At 40.4% G+C, this 25,590-nt stretch overlaps 1 protein-coding gene across 7 annotated transcripts in view; it reads left to right on the top strand.

Annotated features, from left to right (window-relative positions):
- Window positions 1–25,590, top strand: part of UNC5D (unc-5 netrin receptor D) — a 573,216-nt gene that overhangs the window by 481,585 nt on the left and 66,041 nt on the right. For 5 of the 7 annotated variants that reach the window (XM_050801680.1, XM_050801685.1, XM_050801684.1 and 2 more), the window contains 3 exons: window positions 13,331–13,516; window positions 17,274–17,651; window positions 25,399–25,483. In XM_050801680.1, coding sequence (XP_050657637.1) covers window positions 13,331–13,516; window positions 17,274–17,651; window positions 25,399–25,483 — 649 coding nt within the window. The remainder of the gene's footprint in view (window positions 1–13,330; window positions 13,517–17,273; window positions 17,652–25,398; window positions 25,484–25,590) is intronic. The other 2 variants (XM_050801686.1, XM_050801683.1) reach the window with 1 other exon arrangement.

The following is a 25,590-nucleotide window of genomic DNA, read 5'->3' as shown; positions in this document are numbered from 1 at the left end:
CACTATGCAGTCTCTCTTCATCTCCTTTCCATGCAGTTTTGTACCTAACAGAGATGAGTGCTCAACACAAACTCAGTTAATGGTTCCAGAGCCAGCTACCTCTAGGATATCTTCAGTTGAATATGTCCTAATAACCTTAATCTCAATTTCCTCAAAGTTGAAATTATCCTTTTCTGTCCCTGTCCTTAATCAAATCCTTTTCCCATCTTCTCTATTTCAGGGAACAGTATACCATCAACTCTGTGTATAGGGCAGAAACTTGGAGAGCCTCCTAGAGTCCTCTTATTTCCTTCACCTCCCTTTTCCTGCTCAATACCCAACAATTCATCACAATCTGACTCTTCTGCCACCTACTAGATCTCAAGTTCATCCGCTGATCTCCATCTCCACTCTGCTCAAACCTATCCCTTCCTTCCTTCAGCAACTTACTAAGTGCTGACCTTGTACTAGGAGGTGTTCTGGGTGTTGGAGAATCAACACTGAGCAAAACACATACAGTTTCTCCTTCTATCAAGCTCACATGTTAGTGAGGAAAGACAGGAATAAACAAACCAGAAAATACATAGTGCTGAGTGGTGGTAAGTGTTATGAAGAGAAGCAGAGCAGGGTGGGGGGCACTGACAGGGTTAGAGTGAGTGATGCTTTTTGATGTAGAGTGTTCAGGGGTTTCTATAATCAAGTTATGTAGCCGGACGTGGTGATTCATTCCTGTAATCCCAGCATTTTGGGAGACTTCGACAGGTAGGTCACTTGAGGTGAGGAGTTGGAGACCAGCCTGGTCAATGTGATGAAACCTCATCTCTACTCAAAATACAAAATTTAGCCAGGTGTGATGGCGTGCACCTGTAATCCCAACTACTCAGGAGGCTGAGGCAAGAGAATCACTTGAACCTGGGAGGTGGAGGTTGCAGTGAGCTGAGATTGTGCCACTGCACTCCAGCTTGGGCGACAGAGCAAGACTCTGTCTCAAAAATAAAACAAAACAAAATAAAATAAAAATGTTTGAGAATAGACCTGAGGGGAGAAAAACAAGGAAACAAACACTCTGGGTAGATGCGGTATGAGCAGTCAAGGCAAAGGAAACAGCAGGACACAAATGCTATGAGGTGGGAGTTTGGTTGGAGTCTCTAAGGGCCAGCAAGGAGACCAGGATGTCGGCAACAGAATGAGAAGTGGAGAATAGTAATAGCTAAGGTCAGAGAAGCGAGATGAGGGAAGAAGACTTTGTTTTGTTATAGTTTGAGTTTGTTATAGGCTACTATAAGGAATTTGACTTTCACTCTGAGGAAGTTGGGAAACCATTCAGGGTTTTTATTCAGAGTGACATGACCTAATATATTCAAGGATAAACTCTTAACTGCTATGTTGAGTGTAAACCTATAAGGAACCAGGGCAGAAGCAAGGAGATCTGTCACAATGACCTATTGTAACAATAATCTGTTACAATACCTAGGCTCTTAATCTAACTTTAAGATGATTGTGGCTTGAGCCAGCTATGTAGCAAGAGGAATTGTAAAAATGGGTCACATTCTGGATATCTTTTGACAGCAGAGTCAAAAGGATTTTCTGATGTTTTGGGTGTAGAGTACAAGAGAAAGAAAAACATTATGGATAATTCCAAAATTTTGGCTATGCAACTGGAAGAATGGAGTTGGCCATTACTGGTATGAGGAAAACTTGGCATAGCAAAACTGGAGGGAGAATCAGGAGTTCAGTGTTGTAAATGCTAAGTTTGAGATACCTATTAAACATCTAAATGGAGAGATTCAGTAGACAGTTGACATTGGCCAGAAAGTCTAGAAGTCAGAGAACTGTGTGGGCTGGTACCATAAATTTGGGGCTTGTCAGTGTCTGGATGATATTTAAAGCCCTTAGGTTGGATGAGATCACTAGATAATGGTTGAAGAGAGAAGAGAAAAGACCTGAGGATGGAACCCTGACGCACATTAACATTTAGATGTAGAGGAGGTCAGGAGTCACTACAAGGAAGAAAGAAAAGTAACAGCCCAAGGAGTAAGAGAAAAACCAAATGAAAGGAAAATGGTGTCCAGAAGTCTAAAAGTTCAGGCCATCTTCATTCCCATACCAGGATTTCTAGAGTTGCCTCTTTGTAGCCAGTCTTGTCCTTGTCCTGCATCAGTTTATCAGATCTATCTAAAACAAATCCTGATCACATTACACTCCAGTAGCTCAGTGTTATTCTTAAGAGGAAGTCTAGAGCACTTATCATGTGTATATGATCTGGTCTCAGCTTTCTATTTTTTTTTTTTTTTTTTTTTTTTTTTTTTGAGACCAAGTCTTGCCTTGTCACTTGGGCTGAAGTGCAGTGGTGCGATCTTGGCTCATGGCAACTTCTGCCTCCTGGGTTCAAGCGATTCTCCTGCCTTAGCCTCCCAAGTAGCTGAGATTACAGGTGCCTGCCACCATGCCTGGCTAATTTTTGTATTTTTAGTAAAGACAGAGTTTCACCACATTGACCAGGCCCATCTCAAACTCCTGACCTCAGGTGATCCGCCTGCCTCGACCTCCCAAAGTACTGGGATTACAGGCATGAGCCACCGCGCTGGGCCCCAGCTTCTTTTCTTAATCACCGTTAGGTATTTTCCTTCCTACCCTCTCACCACTGCTGTATTCCTCAGCAAAACAAAGCCGCTCAGTTTGAATGCCTGGTGCCCATCTTGGCCTATAGTTTCCCTTATGTGTTCTGTTACTTCTGACTAAGTCTCTTTCCCTCAGCCTAACACTTAACCTGCTTAACTTATTCTTCCTTCGGTTTTCAGCTTAGATTTCAGGTCTGCAAGGCCTTCACCTTCCCACCCTAAGTTTGAGTTAGTTGCTCTTATAAGTTGCCTCGGTATCAAAATGTCCCCTATTTTTGTTCTATATTTTCATTGCCTTTATTCTGGTCTGGATTCCCTATCTGATAGACATAGTCCCTGCCATCTGACATACAGTATAGAGTTTTATTCATCATTACACCTGTTGAATTTACCACAGAGTGTAGCATGTAGATATTCAATAAATATTTGTAGTGCTGTGGTTTTCGTTCTTCCTGCTAACTTCTCACTGGACCTTTTAGTGTTAAAGTAAAAGAAAATTGGCCATGCCTGTAATACTAGCACTTTGGGAGGCCAAGGTGGGTGGATCACGAGGTCAGGAGTTTGAGACCAACCTGGCCGATATGGTGAAACCCCGTCTCTACTAAAAGTACAAAAATTATCCGGGTGTGGTGGCAGGTGCCTGCCATCCCAGCTACTCGGGAGGCTGAGGCAGAAGAATCGCTTGAACCTGGGAGGCAGAGGTTACAGTGAGTCAAGATCGCACCACTGCACTCCAGCCTGGATGATAGAGCTAGACTCCATTTCAAAAAGAAAGAGAAAATCAAGATTTTCCTTCAGTATAGTCAATTTTATTCATTCATGTAGAGGACATTTATTGTACAATTGTCATATACAAATAATCTTGGCTCTGTGAAACAAGAAATGTATCTTCCCTACAATTTTAACACAAAGCAGAAAGAAGATAAGTGATTTGAGAAAAGTAAGGAAACTACTTGTAATAATCATCTACTCTGTGCCAGACACTAGGTTAAAGCCCAAAATGTGTGCATCTTGAAATCATTTCCACCAAACAATGGCTTTAATGCATCCTTAAAGTCTGAAAAGTAGGCGTGCTCTTCTCACTGAAGAAAATTCCCATTCTGCACCTTTCCCCAGAATGCACTAGGTTCATTCAGAGTGAGATCATGTTGATCCATATTCTTTATGATCTTCACCGGGTACAGAATTCCTCAGAGGCTGTGGGGGATGCACTGGCAACTTGGCATGTCCTTTTAGGCTATGGAGACTTAATTAGGATCTTGAACCCACAAAACCATCTGTGCCTTTGGTCATACCTTTCAGTTCTCAAAAGATTTCTAGGCTCTCCTAAGCTAGCATTAGGCTACTGGCATTGATGCTGATGCTCTAACCACTCTCTCAAACGGGTTTGTTTTTTTTTTTTTTTTTCCTATTTTGTCCATTTTTCCTCATCTCCTGCTTATTATTTTCAATTACATAAATATAGCACTTTCTGAAAATTGCCTGACTTGCTTCATCCTTCAGAATCATTCCTACTGTGAACCAATTCAACCCATATATATGTGCAACATTTGTAATTTTTTTTACTAGTTTCTATTTTTTATGATCTAATGTTTATTCCAGCATACGTATATGTCTTTTCTTACTACAATTTTCAATGATTTTGCTGACTCTGCCCTTAATGGACATGATGGGATTTTGTTAATTAAATACCTCAGACCTAAGCACAGACACAAGTAAGTGATAAACTATTAATAGTATGTTCTTTAGCACCAGAATAACTTGGTTGCTCGTTAAAAATGTGAATTTAAAAGCTGAATCTCTCTACCTCTCAGTAACTAAAAATTTGTAGAGTTTATATCTTCAGTTTTCAAAATAATACATAAAGTGAAGTCGTTTTCTCAAGAGCTGGAGGTCAAATTCTGCTCTTTTTGACCCTGTCTTCTGTTTCAATTTTGTCTCCCCATCTGATGGGCAAAAGCACAGTTCTTTTATAGTTCAAAGATGAAATTACCAGATATAATACAGGACCCTCCATTACATTCAAATTTCAAAGACACATCAAATAAATGTTTAGGATAAATATGCCCCAAATATTACATGGAAAACACTTGTGCTAAAGCTACTCATTTTTTTATCTGAAATTTAGAGTTAACTGTGTGTCAAACTTTTATTTGTTCAATCTGGCAAGCTTACTAAAAGGAGCTGTAAACATGTCTGAATGGGAACTATCAAAAATATTTTATGAAATAGATGACCTTTGTTGCCAACCTTGTAAGGATGGTTAGAATTGAAGCAGATATTGGAGGAGAGAACCTCTCGTTGAGGGTACAAATTTGGAGCCAAAAGTAAGTCTGCAAAAGTACACGGTCTACTTGAAAAAATGAGTAGTCAGGTTTGACCAGAGAATAGGGTTCGTGTAGATGAGAAGTGGGCATTGAACTCTAGTGTGAGCAGAGCATGAAATGTCTTGAGCAGTGAAAGAAGTCCACCAGGAGTGGACCCAGTCCATCCTGCAGAGTCATGAAAGGTGTCGGGGTGGCCATACTAGAACAGGGTTTGGGAAGTCATCCACAGGTAAAATGGTTCCAAGTAATCAAAGACTGGGGGTATAGGTGGAGGGGACTGTCCCATGTGGGTGTCCACTGGGATGTCTTCTTTGGAAATTGAGATGGGAGAGGCACTAGAGACATAATCACTCAGATATGTGAGTGGTTTGAGGAGGGAGTGAATGGAAACAGATTCAGAGATGAGTCTTTGATCTCAAGCCATGTCCCTGGTGGTGGCATTACCAGAAATAGGAGAATTCAAGAGAAGAACATACTTGAAGAGGTAAGAATGAATGATGATGATGAATCTGTAAATCAGATGACAAATGTGAGATGTGAGCACAAGATGCTGGTGGTTTGCCCAGCGAGCAGGACGGAAATATGTCATCAGATCTTCAGAGAGAAGATGAGGCAGGAGATGTTAATCTGAGACTGTTCAGGATCAAGGAAATCTTGATCTCTATGTGAATGTCTCTATGTGAGTGATTATCCAATTAGATGAGAACAGAGAAAGGAAAAAGGGCCAAGAACTGAACTTTAAAGCCTGCCTATTTAGAACTAGGAGAATGAAGGGTAGTTACTAAACAATCAGTAAAGAACAGGTCAAACTTCAAGAGAATCAAATTTAAGGGGCAGTTTTTTTCCAAAAGAAAGTTTGCTATTCTTGTCTATTGCTGCAGAGCAGTGGTAAAGAATAAGACGAAGAACGTTACAGTTGATGCAGTTGCAAACGACCTTCAAGAGAACCGTGGTTTGGGCAAACACAGACTTTACAGGGTATGGAAACAATCAAATGATGTAGCAGTAGGGGAGTAGTTAAATAAATGAGTATGGGCTAGGCAAATTAAAAAGGAATGAAGCTGGCCAGGCGCAGTGGCTCACACCTGTAATCCCAGCACTTTGGGAGACCGAGGCTAGCAGATCACCTGAGGTTGGGAGTTCGAGACCAGCCTGACCAACATGGAGAAACCCAGTCTCTACTAAAAATACAAAATTAGCCGAGAGTGGTGGCACATGCCTGTAATTCCAGCTACTCCGGAGGCTGAGGCAGGAGAATCACTTGAACCCGGGAGGCAGAGGTTGCAGTGAGCCGAGATCGTGCCATTGCACTCTACTCTGGGCAACAAGAGCAAAACTCTGTCTCAAAAAAACAAAACAAAAAAAGGAATGAAGTAGGCGTATTATGTTCTGATAAGTCATTGACAAGAGAGCATACATTTTCTTAAAGGAAAGTATAGTAAAGGAAGTATAATATAGAACCTTTAGGGTAGAGAAAGGAAAATAAAAACAAATGGAGGACATTTACATATTTTTTTTTCTTCAAGGGCACATAAGATACTATCAAGAGTGATTACTTTTGGAGAAGTGGTAGTTGGAAGAAGGCAAGCTTGCTTTTTGCATAGTATATGTACCTTTTTATACTTCCTAGAACATTTTCTAATCTTATATATGTATTACTTCTATTTGTTCATTTTTATGTTAACTGTAAGGTGTTAACTGATTGGGAAGATCATGGAACAAGCATTAAGAAATATTTAATGTTAAAAAATGCTTAAAGTTCTTGTAGACAAAGAGCTGAGAAATCAGTAGATGTAAAAAGGCGACATGTTTGAGAAGTTTGTGAGAGAATAAGTTGAGGGAAGGATTTGGGGAGAGGTGATTAGAGAGACTAGACTGTGTTTGTAGGCAGGGGGTAAGGCCTAGCTGTGGAGGAAAAATTTGAAGATGCAAGACCAAAAGAGAATAATGCATGAGGCCAGGTCCTCATGGGGCAGCTCTTCAGGGAACAGAAAAAACAGAAAATTGGATGAAGGAACAGAGGAATTTTGAGTTGCAGGGGAGTGAACTCACATAGGCTAGTCTCCATGTTTTCAACAAGAAAGAGGGCAAGTGAGGAGTAGGGAAGGAAAGGGACAAAGTTCAGAACAGCTGTCGTGCGGAAAGCACTATTTGGCCATAGAATGTGAATAAAATTGTTACTGAGTTGCAAGAAAAGCCTAGGTGAGGTTGCATAGCATCAGTGTTTCGATGATGCCAGTGCTATGGTGACTTCCTCCAGCAGGGCAAGTTAACTCGGGTGCCAGTATGGAGAGAGCAGAGAGGAGACACAAGGAAGAGACACTGCGTCATGGTTAAGCAGCTTGGGAGTGAAGATGGACATGTGTTCAAAGCCTCACTTTGCCATTTACCAAGTTATTAACTTGCTTGACACTGTGTCATGATCAGTAAAATAAGATGTTAATATATAATACCTACCTCATAGGTTTTATTTATGAGGATGCAAATGTGATCATCTGGATAGTTCTTAGAGAAAGAGAAGTCAGCATAAGGTTAGTGCTCAGTTACTGAGTTACTGTGGTTCCTGAGAGATAGTCACACTGTGTGATCAGGAAGACACAGGTCAACAACTGGATAGAGAGTGATCCAAAGCATTGATTCTGGAGCCAGATTGCATGGGATTGAGTCCCACTTCTACTTATCAATCATGAGGCTTTGAGAAAGGCAAGTAATTCTCTCGCCTCAGTTTACACATCTCAGTGAAGATATTTTTTGAACGTTGTTGGAAGATTAAAATGAATGAATAAATGTAAAGTCCTAGAACAGTGCCTTCTAAGTGCTTTTTAAGATATAGCTGTTATTGTCATTACAGCAGTAAAACAACAACTACAATAGCAAAATGAGATTTTGGAGTTTGGGAAATTGGAAAGGCAAAAATGTTACAAGATTCTAAAAATTGCAAATATAATTGAAATTGCTTAGCATGGTTGGCCATGGCTAACCATTTAAAAGCTATTTTCTGATGCATTAAAGAAAAAAAAGTTTCCTTCTTGTTGACAGCACATATAAAGAACTTTAACAATAACTTCTGTTCCATCATATTTCAGCATGCAATTAAATATTTTGGCAGGGAACTTTGTATCAACACCACCTCCTGTGCTGAGGGTGCTTCCTGGGGCGCCTGTTACCTGGCCTTCTATGGGATTCCATCTCCATGGCTGGCTGCCTCGTTTTCTGTTTGTCTTACCCTTCTCAGGATGTGCTATATTTATCATATGGATTCCTTAGTAATTCACTTCCTCTTATATATACCAATTCAAGTATGTTTGTTTTTCTGAAATGGGAGCAATGGCATTCTGCAATATCCAATAGGAGATAAAACAGAATATCATATGTTTGGAAAGGTACTCGCTATGTTCCTATGTTAATTCTCAGTCACTTATCTGAATCCTGCAAAATAGATTCTAATCTGGTATATAGTTAAGGTCGTAACATGAGCACTGAGTTAAATTTCCATTAGTAAGTGGCTGACATTAATACATCTTTTAGAGGGGAGTTATGTAAAGAGGAGGAAAACCAACTAAAAAGCCCTTCTATAGAGTCCTTTGGGCACATTGGTGACAGTAAATGACTGGATATGACTATCAGGCATTAAGCCATCAACCTTGTTAATACGCATTCCCTGAACTGTGAAGTTCAAAGGGTCTTTGAAAGGTCATTTAGTCCTTCTCCCCGGCTTTGGCCACAAAACTAAAATAAAATAACAGGAGAGTACTGTAAAGTCGTGCGGTTTTTTAGAGACTTTCTGAAAGGAGATTTCACAATCTCCCACAGAAATACAGTTCAGGTTTTTAACAACCCTCATTGTAGAAAAGGTCATTGTAATATCTAACCAGAGTCCCAATCGCTATAATAAAAGGTCAAGTCCTCTTTTGCAGTTCTTGTTAAAGATGGTGAAGAGTTGGTTACTAGCTTCATCATGAATGAATGGTCACTGAGCACCTACCCAGATGGTAGGCCTCTTCTCTTCTTATAACAACACTTCATGTATTCAAGATCACCAGGAAGTCACTTTACAGCACCCTTTTCTTCAGGACAATGACCTCATAAACATTTCCTCTCCAGGGTCCTAGTTTCCAGATCTCGATTAATCTTTTCAGCCTTCTCTGCAGATGCTTTGTGTCCCTTCCAGCCATGAGTACATTCCTCAGTAGTTTCTGACTGATTTGGAATACAAGAGATTTTGCAGTCAGTGCTCTACATTGTTTGTGGGGTTTGGGGCTTTCTTAATACCTGTAGATTGTAGACAGTAATTTTCTCTACCACCTGGTGAGTCCTCTCAAGCTTTGCCTGAAGCTTTTGTGACTCTCGGAAAGAGGAAAATAGGGATGAAGAAAACAGGAAAGACGTTTGTAACACATTGGTATGTAAAGCTTCGTTTATGAAACGGAAAGTCAGCGGAAAGTATCCTGTGCCCACAAAGAGACAGAATAGCCTGCTCAGTCAGGGCTTTTGTTCAGAATCACTTTGAGCAAACAAACCAGCCACACTGTACTTGAGAGACCGGAGAGGTATAAACATATGTGTAAATGTAAACGAAAAGAGAGTCCTGGCAGCAGGGGTTCTAAAATCAACCTAAGACTGTGGTTTCTTTGATGTTTCTTTTCTCACAGTTGGAGGCCAGGCAAGCAATCAATAAAGAGCTGTTCATGATGATTGGCAAGTTTCCCTGGGAAGTTATAGAGATATTGTAGCTTTTGAAGAGTTTAAAGCAGTTAGGGAAAACAAAGCAACTCACTGGCATTTGGAAAATTAACAATAAAAAGTACAACCCAAATTGAAATCTAGGAAGTACAAGTGATACAAGTTGTTCAGAAGACCACAGGGTGGCAGCACTGACTGGATTGGCCAAGACAGAATCACCTCCATGGGAGAGGAGGACCTTGCACTGGGTACTCTGACTGATGGGTAGATGGAGAGGGCTAGGGTCTAGATGCCTAATGGAGTTGGGGTGGGGGGGTATATATTACACTGACTACTACATATGGCCTTTTGTTAGCAGGTGTCCATCTAGCAGAGATATCAATTACAGTTGCACTTGGGATGAATGACAATGCAATAAAGGGCTGAAAGGCTGAGCACAGGAATGGTTATGGGAACAGTTGCCAGTCCCTGGGAAGTGACTGCACCTTGTGGTCCTGTTGCTAGAGCAATTCTCCCAGGAATGAGGGGCAGAGGCCTCCAAGGTTCTTTGGGAGAGCTGTGTGCTTGTGTGCATGTATGCACATGTGTGTATGTGATGATTCTTCAGGGGCAATGCTTAAGTGCACATGTACTTATACACACACACACAAGACTTTCTCCTTTCTCTCATGAAGCCAGAATAAAAAATCTAGAACTAAACCTTTGGGCCAATACTGAACACATGAAAGAGAATCACTTCAACTTTTGTAAACACACAGAAATCTTTACAAAGAAAGCCACTGTGTGCTCTTGGAAAGAAAGATCAGAAAACAGCAGGATGGGGGTGTGGGTGGGAAGAGGAAAAAGAATGAGATGAAGTACAACCAGGTAGATCAAAAAGAGAAGGGTGAAAAGAAAAGAAAGAAGAAAGAGGCACAGTGACTCACCTGTAGAAGAATGTGAGCTGTAGGTAAAGTCTGGTTCTGTCTCCTGAGGTGTAAAATGTGGCTTTGAGGACTTGTGTATACCTCTGTGACTGCACTTGAAATACTCAGATCTCATCACTACCTTGTCCTTACCACCTTTAGACAAGAAATGACTAAGAATATGAGCCACATGTTAATTCATCCACGCATCTTCATTGCTGCCCCTCAATAAATATTTGTTGAGTTAGTGAAATTATTGTAAGCTGAGTTTTGTAATTCCCAGGATAAACTGTTCTGTAAAATAATTACTGCTTTGCTTATCTCTCTATGGGCATCCCTTTCCTCTGCCACTTAGCTTGTAGATCAAGCTGTCCCAGTGTCAGGGTGAGCCTTAGGGGAACCAGTACTCGCCATGCAGGTCTCTGTCCTTTCTTTCCCTACCCTGTCCCTGAAGTTCCTCTACTCATTTTTAAAATTCTGTAATTTAGTATTTTATTCCTTTGAATTAAGTCAAATGGATTCTACAGATGTTCCTGGGAGAGGAAACACACTGAACCATATTAAACATTGATACTTTGGTATCAATACTTTGGTCTGCAGGCATACATAGGGTTATTCCTAAAAGCAGGATCTGGAGGGAGAATGAGAATTCTGGTTACCTGGTAGGGAGGGAGTAGAAACATAAAAGACAAAACGTCAATCCAGGGGAACAAAGAAAACTTGTTCCTGCTGCTTGGTTTTGTCTTAGGATGTTCACTGCCACCAAAATCCATTTCCAGCCCAGGCGTCTTGCCCTGGTCATCCTCCTGGCTTCTGGTCCTTCCTATTTTAGTACCTGGAAAACTGAGGATGCCTTTGTCTCTACTTTGTCAACTCAGCAATAAAGGAGTTGCATTCTGCACACTGCCAGGCTGCTTCTCTGTATGTGCTCATTTGCTGACCAGGTGTGTTCTCCCCAGATACACTTTTTAAGGTGAGAGTGTCATCCATCAGCAGTGCCCAAGGAACTGGAGGAAAGGGAGGGAAAATGCTAGTTGGTTTCAATCCAAAGTTCCCTCACTGCTTCCCATACACTGGCATGATGCATCTGCTGTGTTCTGTGTTCTCTGCTCTGGGAATAATTATTCCCTCCAAGGTACTTAATTGAGTAGAGTGAAGGTGGGAGCTTAAGAACGATAGCTGCCCTCCTTCTTCCCCCACATGACAGAGGCACATGTGGAAACTGAGGTCATTTATCATCTCAGCCATGGTTATGAGTGGTTGGAGAAATAGGCTCCATTCCTGTCTCTCTCACCTTTGAATCATCATGAAGCTGGAATGGAAGTCTAAATCACACCCTGTTTCTGAGCAGCCATCATGCTGTTCTGGCGATTAAAGGTATTTGATAAACCTCTGACCTTTCAGATGCTGGGGTTTTTTTTTTTTTTTTTTTTTTTTGTTTGTTTTTTGTTTTTTTTTGATGGTTGTATTCTCACTTGAGAATTATTTTTATGTGTTTATCGCCCTATTACTGGACCAGTTCTGCTTGATTTCCTCGTTCACTCTTCAATTTGGTAGCACCTTATTTTACACTCCACTAACTTTGTCGAAAATAAATTCACTTTCCTTGTGTGGTTAGTATTACTCATTTGATAACATAAGTACCATATTAGGGTGCGGTGAATGCATAGTAAGTGCTGCACAATTACAAGGTAAACATATGATAGGTTTATTTTATCCTCTAAGCCCAACACAGGGGTGACAGAGTAATTACTTTTGGACCCATTAAGTGTACTTACCACATAATCTGTAGGAAGATTAACTATGTAGTTAGCATTTGCCATCTTCCATTTTCACACACCTTCTAAGATTACACCTCTTTGAGGCTTATGTTATCTCAGATAAATCTCATGTGCTGTATTGCAGGAACCATCATGGATCTGCTACAGGAATAACTACACCCAACGCACCTCTAGAAAAAGGGTGAAAAGCAGCTACAGCACATCTCGTGGGGTGGGGAGGCACCCACATTCTAAATCCAAACTAACGCTTTTATTTTTGCTTTGCCCATGCATTCAATAGGATGGAGTAGGAGAGGTATGGGAGAAACAGCATGTGCCGTCTTAGCGACCCGTCCTCTTCCACAATAAATTATTAGAGTCTAGCATTTAATTGGTGTCAGAAAACATCTACCATGGACATAACAGCACCTGGGACCACGACCTTCATATCCCACAATAAAATTCTCTCATAATGACTATATGCCCTAAACTGATGTTGTCAGTGTACTCTTAATGATTTGTGCCAATGCTAAAATTCATATCTGTGAACTCTGGTCTTTTTCTCAACTCATAGACTTTGTGTTATCTCCTTGCCCTAGACTGCTCTCTGCAAATGCATGTGCCCCAGGTTTCACATAAGCAGAGCAGATCACCCATATTTTACCACTGTGTGTGGGTCTGCCCTCGCTCTGGTAAAAGGAAAATATAAAAAGTGTTTTGCAGATAAACATGACATCCTAAACTAAGGAGGTGTCTGCTCTTACTAGAAAAAAATACTATTTTCTTTGCAAAATTGATTATCTTCAAGAGTCTATTACATGCTAAGCTACCTTAGTGCAGTTAAGATATTTGCCTAGCATCCCTTTCATTTATACACGGCATTTTAGAAATATGATTATTGTGTGAAAATGAGTACAACTTGTGTTCACTGTACATCTGGCATTTTCTCTGAGCAGTAGCTCCAAAAATCCAATAGCATTTCCTTTTGTATCCCTGAGTGGTTCTTTGGTTTTGTGCTCATGCTGGTCACTTACGATTTCTCTTGTGTCTTTCAGGCATAGAGAATGCCAGTGACATTGCTTTGTACTCGGGCTTGGGTGCTGCCGTCGTGGCTGTTGCAGTCCTGGTCATTGGTGTCACCCTTTATAGACGGAGCCAGAGTGACTATGGCGTGGACGTCATTGACTCTTCTGCATTGACAGGTGGCTTCCAGACCTTCAACTTCAAAACAGTCCGTCAAGGTCAGCGGCGTAGGTCCCTCCACACCTCGTCCTCAGTACCATAGACTACGCTCACACTGGACCCCAGCCTTCTCCTGGGCCCCGTGTGAAGGTAGCTCTTGGCACGGGGAGCCGCTGCCAAATTGTCTTCACACATGAACAGACCAGGCTGGGTGAAGTGGTCTGCTTATCTCCTTGTCTGCCACAAGGACAAGAGGATCTTGGTTTATTATCAGCAACATTTTCAATGAGGCATTTCCATTTTTGATGTACAGTCAGTCTAATGAGTTATTTTATTTCAAATTATACTTCTTTTTAAAAATGTCCTTTTGAGAATGTATATTTAGTTAACCCAAGTATTGATTATTCAAGACCGAGGACTAACACCTATATCACAACCTCCCAGGTATATTTATTACCCTATTTATGAAGTGGAGTAATTTTGTTATTTCTATTTTAAATAAGTAAACAAATTTTAGAGAATAGATGGTGGGTCAGCCAGCCAGGGGGAAAAAATGAAATTCCAGCCTAAATGACTCTCAGCTGTTGCCAAGTCCAAGCAATCTTTAGTTGTGGGGGAAGGAAAATCTATCATGTCAAACTGTAGCAATACTCATTTTCAAAACAGAGTCATTTAATTCTCTTATAGGAACCAAATCTATTCCTTATTGCAAGGTGGGGATGAAACATACACGGCTTTCATTTTAGAAAAAAATGAAACTGTCTCTTTTCAGAGGATGAAGTTTTCTACCTTGACCCTCATCGTCAATATCGTCACCTTTATTTCTGTTTATTGTGCATCAGTGATGCCTACAGCGAAGTCTCAGTGCAAGGCAGTGATTGACTAGACAGGCTTCCGAAGTGGAAACACAGGCATGCTGGAAAAAATTGAGAGATGGCCAGAGAGATGAGTACCTTCCCTCTTGCCATTCACTTCTGGGCACCTCAGAGTTAGGCCTCAAAAGGGACACATCCCCTACATTTGGACATATAGTTTAGTATATGTAGAGAATTGGAAATAAACCCAAATATAGAACTGATTTTTTAAGTGGTATTACCCGAGCTGGAGTGCAGTGGTGTAATGGTAGCTCACTGTAGCCTCCCACCCATGGGCTTAAGTGATCCTTCCACCTCAGCAGCTGGGACTGCAGGCATATGTTGCCGCACCAAGCTAAGTTTTTGTTTTATTTCTATTTTTTCTAAAGACAGGGTCTCACTATGTTGCTCAGGCTGGTCTCGAACTTGTGACCTCAATGATCCTCCCACCTTAGCCTCTGAAAGTGCTGGGATTACAGGAATGAGTTACTGGGTCAAGAACTGATTTTTATGCTACATAAAAAACTAGCAACATATTTTCATCAAGTAATAAAATATCTTAGACCATAACACTTGAAAATAGAGGGGCAATATTAGTGTGAGAGACAGTGTTGTGCATAAGACCATAGGCCTTGAAGTTAGATTTTAGTCTAAAACTGCTATCAGTCAGTCTGTTATCCTCTTAGTCTCAAGTTTTAGAGCTATAAAATGGGGTTAGTAACATTCACCTCAAAGTGTTCTTGTGAGGATGATAGATTACCTGGAACAACATGGGTAAGCCCTTGGCATATGGGTGCTCACAAATGCGGTGAATAGAGTTCTAGAAGCTGGTTGTTTCCTCTTACCCTAGCACAGGATGCCAGCGTCTTCCATGGAGCACCAGGCAGCAGGTGAGAGGGGTGGATCCCTGGCCTACTCATGTCTGGGGAGTGCTGACTTACCTACACTTAAACACAACTTATGTGTATTGTGAATCTCTTAAGACTGTATGAGTCTTACCAAACTTATCTGACCGTTTTGTTTTATTTTTGTTTTTGGCCAAGAACATCACAGAACTAATGATACAAGCAAAGTACTTTGGCAAACATCACTCTCTGTGTATTTATTATGGTGATCTGCCTCATGCTGATATCATGTGGTTTTCGCCTCCACTGTCTTAGATCCATTTTTGAGCAATACATCAAGTGTCCCAGCAAGTTGAATACTGGGCCTTTTAAATAGAATGCCATACACAGAACAGACCAGGGACTTGTAAAAGGATTTCCAAAGAGAAGATTGGGGTGACCAGGGGTGCGTAACTGGCGCTGGTCAGACTTCAGTCAAGCTGGCAGCCAATTTTCTCTGACCCTGGATGCTATCATATGTACGTATGTCCAGAATCAGGCATTTCCCACTCAAGTGCTATCTCATTCTAGGAAATATTGTTGCTTCCTTGTATCACTTAGGCTAGGCAGATCTTCTAAGCGTAGCCAAAAATTAAACTTCTGAGGCCAGGGCTTGAGATAAAAGAGCCAGGTGACTGAGGCATATGGGCTTTTGAGGTCTCCATGGAATCTCCTGTTCTAAACTCTTTTCTAATCTAAGATGGGTTTTGGTCCTGCTTCTTGCCTGGGAAGACCATGAACAGGAGCAAAATGGTCACCTATAGAACTCAGTGCAGACCTGCTAGAAAGCACAACTCCCTGTGCCCGGGTCTTGATACAACATGCCCATGCATGGAAAACAAACAAACAAACAAAAAACACATCATCAAGGATCCTTTACCTCTATAGCATTATTTATTTCATCCAATTTGTGTATTTTCCTTTATTACTCTGGATTCTTAGAGCATCAGAACAAGAGGTGGGAAAAATCAGGGTGATAGATTCCCTGCTGGTGTTGCTGCAAATTATGAAAATGGAAAAACAATAGAGGCTAATACAATATGGCCCAGAATTGCAACATTTTCAAAAAGATCATACTTTAAACATTTTTGTCAGGCCCCAAAGGAAAATTGTTTAATATGGTTTGGCTTTCAATTTGAGATGTCACATTGACAGACTGATATGGGTGGGAAGCTTGGGACTGAGGGTTATTTTGTTATTTACTAATAAATGAGATTACTTCATCACAAGAAAATATCACAGCATTTCTTTTTAATATTTGGCTTGGAAAAAATTGGCGAGCCCTAGCAGATGACAAAGCCCAATTTCTCATGTTTTTGCAAAGATGTTATATATATATTTTTCCCTTTGAGACAGAAAGGAAACCATACTAAGCTGCTCCCTATGTGGAATCTAAGCGTCTCACTGTCTCTGGGTGGTGCATTCTTTCCCTCATAGAGTGACATATGAGTTATTACAGCAAATTAGCTACTCAGATGTGGTGCGATTCATGAGATGCCCTGACCCTTTTGCTCTGAGGACAAATCATTTCCTCCCCAGCTCCAGAATCTATGCAGAATTCCATAGGAAATGCACTGGAACCAAAGTAGCTTCTGTTATAAACAGCACTACCTAGTCACCGTGCTGTGTCATCTCTTGCCATTTAAAATGAACAGATGTTATTTTTGCTCAAAACTCAACTGCAAAACATCTTTCTCCATCCTCCCCCCACTTTTTTTGGTTGTTGTTATTTTAGCTTCTCTTTGCCAGTTGAAATAATCACATAAACCATAATACCTGAGTTCGTTGCTGGAGAGAATGCCAGAAATACTTGTTTTGAAAAGATAGCAAGGAAAGATCTCTGGAAAGTGAAAGATTTGGGTCAGTGCCATTTAGAGAATGGACTGTGGAAGCCAGGGCTCTTGATTCAAAAGTTCTAGTCACTAGCACCTAACCTGGCAGGGTGGGCCTGAAGAGCTAGCTTGGATTGGAACCGCTGGCAGCCATGCAGGCTGTTGTACAGTTTGTAGAGGCAGAAGTACAGGGGTAACTGAGAAGCCTTTTAGTTTCTGAGTGACAGATCAATTTTCTTTTACCAGGTAACTCCCTGCTCCTGAATTCCGCCATGCAGCCAGATCTGACAGTGAGCCGGACATACAGTGGACCCATCTGTCTGCAGGACCCTCTGGACAAGGAGCTCATGACAGAGTCCTCACTCTTTAACCCTTTGTCGGACATCAAAGTCAAAGTCCAGAGCTCATTCATGGTTTCCCTGGGAGTGTCGGAGAGAGCTGAGTACCATGGCAAGAATCATTCCAGGACTTTTCCCCATGGAAACAACCACAGCTTTAGTACAATGCATCCCAGAAACAAAACACCCTACATCCAAAATCTGTCATCACTCCCCACAAGGACAGAACTGAGGACAACTGGAGTCTTTGGCCATTTAGGGGGGCGCTTAGTAATGCCAAATACAGGTGGGTGGTAAGTGTGTGTTTGTGTATTTTCCAACGTATAAATGTTTCATTTTTACACAGTTACTTCCCATCAGATTCATTTTATGATGTTTACCATCCCCTCATCAGACCTGCAAACACTGCAGCTCCACTAGTCCACTTGATTTACACAGCAAACCAGAACCAGCGCTGAGATTAGATTTTGCAGTCTTCATCTCAGCATGGACTGAATGCTCCCTTTGATTCCCTATTAGAGCTGACAACTATATTTGCCTAAGGTTTGGGTAGTCCCCAGGCTTTAAGCCCCTTTGGAGTGTATTTCCTAGGCATGATCAGAAAGCACTGAAAAAATTCTCTGGCATGACAGACCAGGGCCCCATGTTTACATGTAAGCATGGTTTATGTATAAGTTTGATAATTTAGATAATTTAGTGAAACGGCATCTTATCAGTAACTGACCTAATGAACACTCCATAGCCCTTGCTATAGTGTTACTCTCTGATGAGCAATCGTGAGGGGTCGTTGTGGAGTTGCTCTTTTGAATTCAAACTTCAGTTCCAGGGCTGTGTCAGTATAATGAATTCTCACATATTTTTTCCTCCATTTGGCTGGAAGAGAGGAGATTTTCATGATGTTTTGACATGATACTTAAGGTATCCAGCCCAAATGATATCCTTTCTATGGATTAGTTTTCAGAGTTGCTGCCTAAGACCTAAGTGGATGGTAGACAAGGTCAATTTCTGCTCGGATTTCTAAGCAATGAGAATTACATAGTGCACTGAAGCAGGTAGTGATCTGCTGGCTGCTAAGAAGGAAGAGAATCTGTTGGATCTGTGTTTATCAAACAACAGGTCAGCATTGAGTCAGGGACATTATAGTTTAGACAGATGTCTCTATATCTGTGGAGGGTAGAACTAACCAACCTCTCAAATCAAGCATTTCATCCCATAAATAAAATCTGTGATAGGACTAGTCTGATTCTACCATTCTAGCTAACTGACCCCTCTAGTAGCTTAGAGACTGGAGACTGAAATTCGTTTCTAGTTGATGAATGTTGTCTTGTTCTCCCCTAGAGCAATTACTTTCTTAAAATCTTCATTTCAAAACATATTTTACTTCATCAAAATAGCCCTCAATGGCAGCCGTAATGGAAAGGTTTTGTTTTTTAAATTTCTAATTCTCTAAATCTTCCTTGGTCAGTGTTTTAGGACATGGTAAGGATCTTGGTTCAAATGTGTATGTGTGTCAATGTGTGAATGACTATGCATGATTTAATTCTTCCAGTTGGTAACTGGCAAATAGGAGACTTGATGGATAGTGAGTCAATCAGCCATATTTACCAATTAACTTTTCTGTAAGAATCTATAAACTAAACATGTGAGTCCTGAAGAAAGAAAAAGAATACCACCCTTGCCCTCTCAAAAAGAATAGGACGTATCAGAATTATACAAATTTTGGCAGGGTGTGGTGGCACACACCTGTAGTCCCAGCTACTCAGGAAGCTGAGGTGGGGAAATCGCTTGAGTCTAGGAATTCGAGACCAGTGAGGGCAACATAGGAAGTTACTGTCTCTAAAAAAAATGTCATAAAAACAAAAATACAGAATCATATAAAGCCGTGCATTAAGTTGTGCATTTATTTTATCTCTTTTTAGCTCCTGCTTGGCACTTACAAGGCTCTCAGTGGTTATTAGTTGATAAACTGCCCATTACTCCTTCTCTCTATTTGCATCCTCCTTTCTTAGTGTATATATGTGTGTGTGCGCATCTGTTTATCCATGTGTAGAGGGAGTGCCATGACCAACCCTTTCATTGGCGGTGTTTGTTGTTCATCAAAGACAGCGAGATGAAATCATGATGAACCAGAGATTTATCTTCACCTCTGACTCGAGCAGCACTCATGTTGAAAACTAAAAGTTCTGACAGCATTGTCAGTGATTCCCAAACAGTTTCTCCCTGAAATGGGGCATTTTCAAAGCTCCTGACAAGAAGTGTTGGACAAGATTGAAGCTGTTCACTAGGAATGAGTTTGATGTAAAATAACTGTGGAGAAATAAAACATATGCTTCGTTATTTGCAGGAAATAAATGTAAAATATGCCCTAGGGAGCAAAAGTATAAAGAAAGCAAGGCACTGAGATTAGATTGCTCTAATGCCATCCATCCTAAATTGTTGTATGGTGCCTGGCAGTGATTTCTCCAAAAGGTTAGGGTGGTCTCCACACTCTAGAAATTATTTATTATTCCAAATATAAAACAGGAAGCTCAGACTGGTGCTTCTGTGGTCATATCAAATAAAAGGCTGTCGGGGTAGCAGGTGGAGTATGGGGGTATTATATTTTTCTTTAATCAGAGATAACTGGCGAATGACATATTGAAATGAATTCTACTTTAGGGGATCATAGGCATAAAGCTGTCTCAGAGTGTCTCTCGTTCTTCACGATCTGTAATTTGCCACTCCCCACGTGCCTTTGTGTATGACTATTTCAGACTCCACATAGTATTTGCATGTTCGGGCATGAGGAGCAGGAGAAGTATGTTTGAAAGATAACACCATTTCTGATTGAAGAGAGAAAAATCATTTAAAGCTCCAGTGATCCTATAGATTCAGGTTGAATTTAGGAGTATTCTGAATAATGTCTCAATCTAAAGACAGAGAATTAAGCCAACTTGAAAGGAATAAGGTGTGATCTGCACAGACAGCTCTTCCTCAATTTGTTATGAGAGTTGGCCATCAGGCTATGATGATCTACAGAAGCTAACATGTCTCGGAACCTGGCATTTTTACTAAGAATTTTGAATCCTGTTTCATTTATATCTTCATGATGTGTTTATTGGCTTCCTGCTCCATGAGTGGCATTGTGATAAATGTAATTGATTTAATATTATTATTATTGCTTGATGATTGTTTCCTGTACTTCCAAGTTGGAAGAATTCAGACTGCATGTCTCTGTCATCATAATGACCTAGACAGCCTGAAAGAGCAGCAGCAGAGAGGAAGTTTTAAGTCAAACTAAGAGAAGACAGAATGTCAAGGGCGTGTATTCAGGTTGACTTCCAAGCACACTGGATGTCCTACGTATTGCAACTTGTGGTTAGCAGCAGGGAGGGTTATAATGGAGGCCCCTTCATTTGGCAACTACATTTAAGGAAGAATAGACAATAGAGGGAAGAGCCTCTCTAAGTGTGGCCATTATAGTTCTGTTGACATTAAGGTCCAGAACATAAATGGATCTCCATGCTACAAAGCTGTAACCAAGATTTAAATGTGCCTTATTCTTAGTGCTGGTGAAAGATACTGATAACTAGCATATTACTGAATAATGCTTATAATGGGAATCATAAATAACTTGTTTTGCAATGAGGTTTACATTTTTTGTTTTTGTAGCTGCTAACAGGCACATAGAAGGAGATCAGGAAAGCCTGCCATCTCTAGATTTAAATTACAATAACAACCTGAAAGTTTTCTGAGTGATTACATTAGCTCTAATGAAAGGAAAAGAAGGTGAGAGCTGCCTTACTCAAAGAATAGGAGAGTGCCTTCAGATTTTATTTTGTAAGGATCTTGTTGTTTCTCTATTTCATTTCTTTTTTTTTTATTATTATACTTTAAGTTCTAGGGCACATGTGCATAATGTGCAGGTTTGTTACATATGTATATATGTGCCATGTTGGTGTGCTGCACCCATTAACTCGTCATTTACATTAGGTATATCTCCTAATGCTATCCCCCCTCCCCCCTCCCCACAATAGGACCCAGTGTGTGATGTTCCCCTTCCTGTATCCAAGTTATCTCATTGTTCAGTTCCCACCTATGAATGAGAACATGTGGTATTTGGTTTTCTGTTCCTGTGATAGTTTGCTGAGAATTATGGTTTCCAGCTGCATCTGTGTCCCTACAAAGGACACAAACTCATCCGTTTTTATGGCTGCATAGTATTCCATGGTGTATATGTGCCACATTTTCTTAATCCAGTCTGTCACGGATGGACATTTGGGTTGATTCCAAGTCTTTGCTATTGTGAATAGTGCCACAATAAACATACGTGTGCTTGTGTCTTTATAGCAGCATGATTTATAATCCTTTGGGTATATACCCAGTAATGGGATGGCTGGGTCAAATGGTATTTCTAGTTCTAGATCCTTGAGGAATCGCCACACTGTTTTCCACAATGGTTGAACTAGTTTACAGTCCCACCAACAGTGTAAAAGTGTTCCTATTTCTCCACAAACTCTCCAGCACCTGTTGTTTCCTGATTTGTTAATGATTACCATTCTAACAGGTGTGAGACGATATCTCATTATGGTTTTGATTTGCATTTCTCTGATGGCAAGTGATGATGAGCATTTTCTCATGTGTCTGCTGGCTGTATGAATGTCTTCTTTTGAAAAGTGTCTGTTCATATCCTTTGCCCACTTTTTGATGGGGTTGTTTTTTTCTTGTAAATTTGATTGAGTTCTTTATAGGTTCTGGATATTAGCCCTTTGTCAGATGAGTAGATTGCAAACATTTTCTCCCATTCTGTAGGTTGCCTGTTCACTCTGATGGTAGTTTCTTTTGCTGTGCAGAAACTCTTTAGTTTAATTAGATCCCATTTGTCAATTTTGGCTTTTGTTGCCGTTGCTTTTGGTGTTTTAGACATGAAGTCCTTGCCCATGCCTATGTCCTGAATGGTATTACCTAGGTTTTCTTCTAGGGTTTTTATGGTTTTAGGTCTAACATTTAAGTCTCTAATCCATCTTGAATTAATTTTCATGTAAGGAGTAAGGAAAGGATCCAGTTTCAGCTTTCTACTTATGGCTAGCCAATTTTCCTAGCATCATTTATTAAATAGGGAATCCTTTCCCCATTTGTTGTTTTTGTCAGGTTTGTGAAAGATCAGATGGCTGTAGATGTGTGGTATTATTTCTGAGGGCTCTGTTCTGTTCCATTGGTCTATATCTCTGTTTCGGTACCAGTACCATGCTGTTTTGGTTACTGTAGCCTTGTAGTATAGTTGGAAGTCAGGTAGCGTGATGCCTCCAGCTTTGTTCTTTTGGCTTAGGATTGTCTTGGCAATGCGGGCTCTTTTTTGTTTCCATATGAACTTTAAAGCAGTTTTTTCCAGTTCTGTGAAGAAAGTCATTGGTAGTGTAATGGGGATAGCATTGAATCTATAAATTACCTTGGGCAGTATGGCCATTTTCACAATATTGATTCTTCCTATGCAAGAGCATGGTATGTTCTTCCATTTGTTTGTGTCTTCTTTTATTTCACTGAGCAGTGGTTTGTAGTTCTCCTTGAAGAAGTCCTTTACATCCCTTGTAAGTTGGATTCCTAGGTATTTTATTCTCTTTGAAGCTATTGTGAATGGGAGTTCATTCATGATTTGGCTCTCTGTTTGTCTCTTACTGGTATATAAGAATGCTTGTGATTTTTGCACATTGATTTTCTATCCTGAGACTGCTGAAGTTGCTTATCAGCTTAAGGAGATTTTGGACTGAGACAATGGGGTTTTCTAAATATACAATCATGTCATCTGCAAACAGGGACAATTTGACTTCTTCTTTTCCTAACTGAATACCCTTGATTTCTTTCTCTTGCCTGATTGCCCTAGCCAGAACCTCCAACACTATGTTGAATAGGAGTGGTGAGAGAGGGCATCCCTGTCTTGTGCCAGTTTTCAAAGGGAATGCTTCCAGTTTTTGCCCATTCAGTATGATATTGACTGTGGGTTTGTCATAAATAGCTCTTATTATTTTGAGATACGTTCCATCAATACCGAATTTATTGAGCGTTTTTAGCATGAAGGGCTGTTGAATTTTGTCAAAGGCCTTTTCTGCATCAATTGAGATAATCGTGGTGTTTGTCGTTGGTTCTGTTTCTATGCTGGATTACGTTTATTGATTTGCATATGTTGAACCAGCCTTGCATCCCAGGGATGAAGCCCACTTGTTCATGGTGGATAAGCTTTTTGATGTGCTGCTGGATTTGGTTTGCCAGTATTTTATTGAGGATTTTTGCATCGATGTTCATCAAGGATATTGGTCTTAAATTCTCTTTTTTTTTGCTGTATCTCTGTCAGGCTTTGGTATCAGGATGATGTTGGCCTCATAAAATGAGTTAGGGAGGATTCCCTCTTTTTCTATTGATTGGAATAGTTTCAGAAGGAATGGTGCCAACTCCTCCTAGTACCTCTGGTAGAATTCGGCTGTGAATCCATCTGGTCCTGAACTTTTTTTGGTAGGCTATTAATTATTGCCTCAATTTCAGAGCCTGCTATTGGTCTATTCAGGGATTCAACTTCTTCCTGGTTTAGTCTTGGGAGAGTGTAAGTGTCCAGGAAATTATCCATTTCTTCTAGGTTTTCTAGTTTATTTGTGTAGAGGTGTTTATAGTATTCTCTGATGGTAGTTTGTATTTCTGTGGGGTCGGTGGTGATATCCCATTTATCATTTTTTATTGTATCTATTTGATTCTTCTCTCTTTTCTTCTTTATTAATCTTGCTAACGGTCTATCAATTTTGTTGATCTTTTCAAAAAACCAGCTCCTGGATTCATTTATTTTTTTGGAGGGTTTTTTGTGTCTCTATCTCCTTCAGTTCTGCTCTGATCTTAGTTATTTCTTGCCTTCTGCTAGCTTTTGAATGTGTTTGCTCTTGCTTCTCTAGTTCTTTTAATTGTGATGTTAGGGTGTCAATTTTAGATCTTTCCTGCTTTCTCTTGTGGGCATTTAGTGCTATAAATTTCCCTCTACACACTGCTTTAAATGTGTCCCAGAGATTCTGGTATGTTGTATGTTGGTTCTCATTGGTTTCAAAGAACATCTTTATTTCTACCTTCATTTTGTTATGTACCCAGTAGTCATTCAGGAGCAGATTATTCAGTTTCCATGTAGTTGAGCGGTTTTGATTGAGTTTCTTAGTCTTGAGTTCTAGTTTGATTGCACTGTGGTCTGAGAGACAGTTTGTTATAATTTCTGTTCTTCAAGAAGCTACATTAAAGAGAATCCCTGCCCTCCTTAGACTCTTCTCTCTTGGCCAAGGTACAGTATTTTCTTCATAGAGGAAAGAGAGGACCTTTAAGATGCAGTGAGATGTGGCTTCCTGTGCCTTCCCTTCCTGCATTGTATGATTTTATGTAAGGAAGGCTGCTAGTTTTTTCAATCTGACATTGACATGACTCTGGTTAAGTAACCTTTCACCTTAACCCTTTCTAGCTTGTTTGCTAGAAAGGGTCATACTGGATGCACAATAACCTATAAGGCTCCTGAGCACATCAGATACTTTCACTTTCTGTTTTTCTTGACAAAATGCAACACCCCACTGAGTACCACCTTCACCTTGCTTCCAGATGCACCATTGGTAAGACAGCTTCCTCTCCATCATTTCATGTAGGTTTGCAGGAAATAAACAAATAGAGAAATACCTTTTTTAAATTTTGGAGCAGATTAAGTGATGCGTGGATAAACTCTTACATTCTCAGATATGTTTAATACTGCCTGGTCTTAGAACACTCAATCTTTTAAAATAATTAATTCTGGGATGACTTGAAATTTTAAAAAAGTAATCTGAGTACTCAGTTTAATAATATGCCCTTCTTTATGTCACTGTTATAAAACAATGTTTTTCCTGTTATAATCTTGAACCTTAAACTTTCCAAAGATTGAGATTTCATAAATTGCCATGAGAAAGTAGCTTGTTTTTCAAGTATCTGTAAGATACTTGAGTGAGGAACTTCAAGATAATTGGAAAACTCTATGAATAACCTGTTGGCTTTTTCCATTTTAGGGGTGAGCTTACTCATACCGCATGGTGCCATCCCAGAGGAGAATTCTTGGGAGATTTATATGTCCATCAACCAAGGTGAACCCAGGTGAGAGACACAGAATGGCGTATTAAAGACAGTGGCTCATGCCTCTAATCCCAGTACTTTGGGAGGCTGAGGCGGGCAGATCACTTGAGGTCAGGAGTTCGAGACCA

Source organism: Macaca thibetana, chromosome 8, assembly GCF_024542745.1.
Source record: "Macaca thibetana thibetana isolate TM-01 chromosome 8, ASM2454274v1, whole genome shotgun sequence".
In the NCBI taxonomy this organism is placed as follows: Eukaryota; Metazoa; Chordata; class Mammalia; order Primates; family Cercopithecidae; genus Macaca; species Macaca thibetana.
The sequence above is the reverse complement of the archived record's forward strand: the minus strand, read 5'-3'. Positions and strand labels throughout refer to the sequence as shown.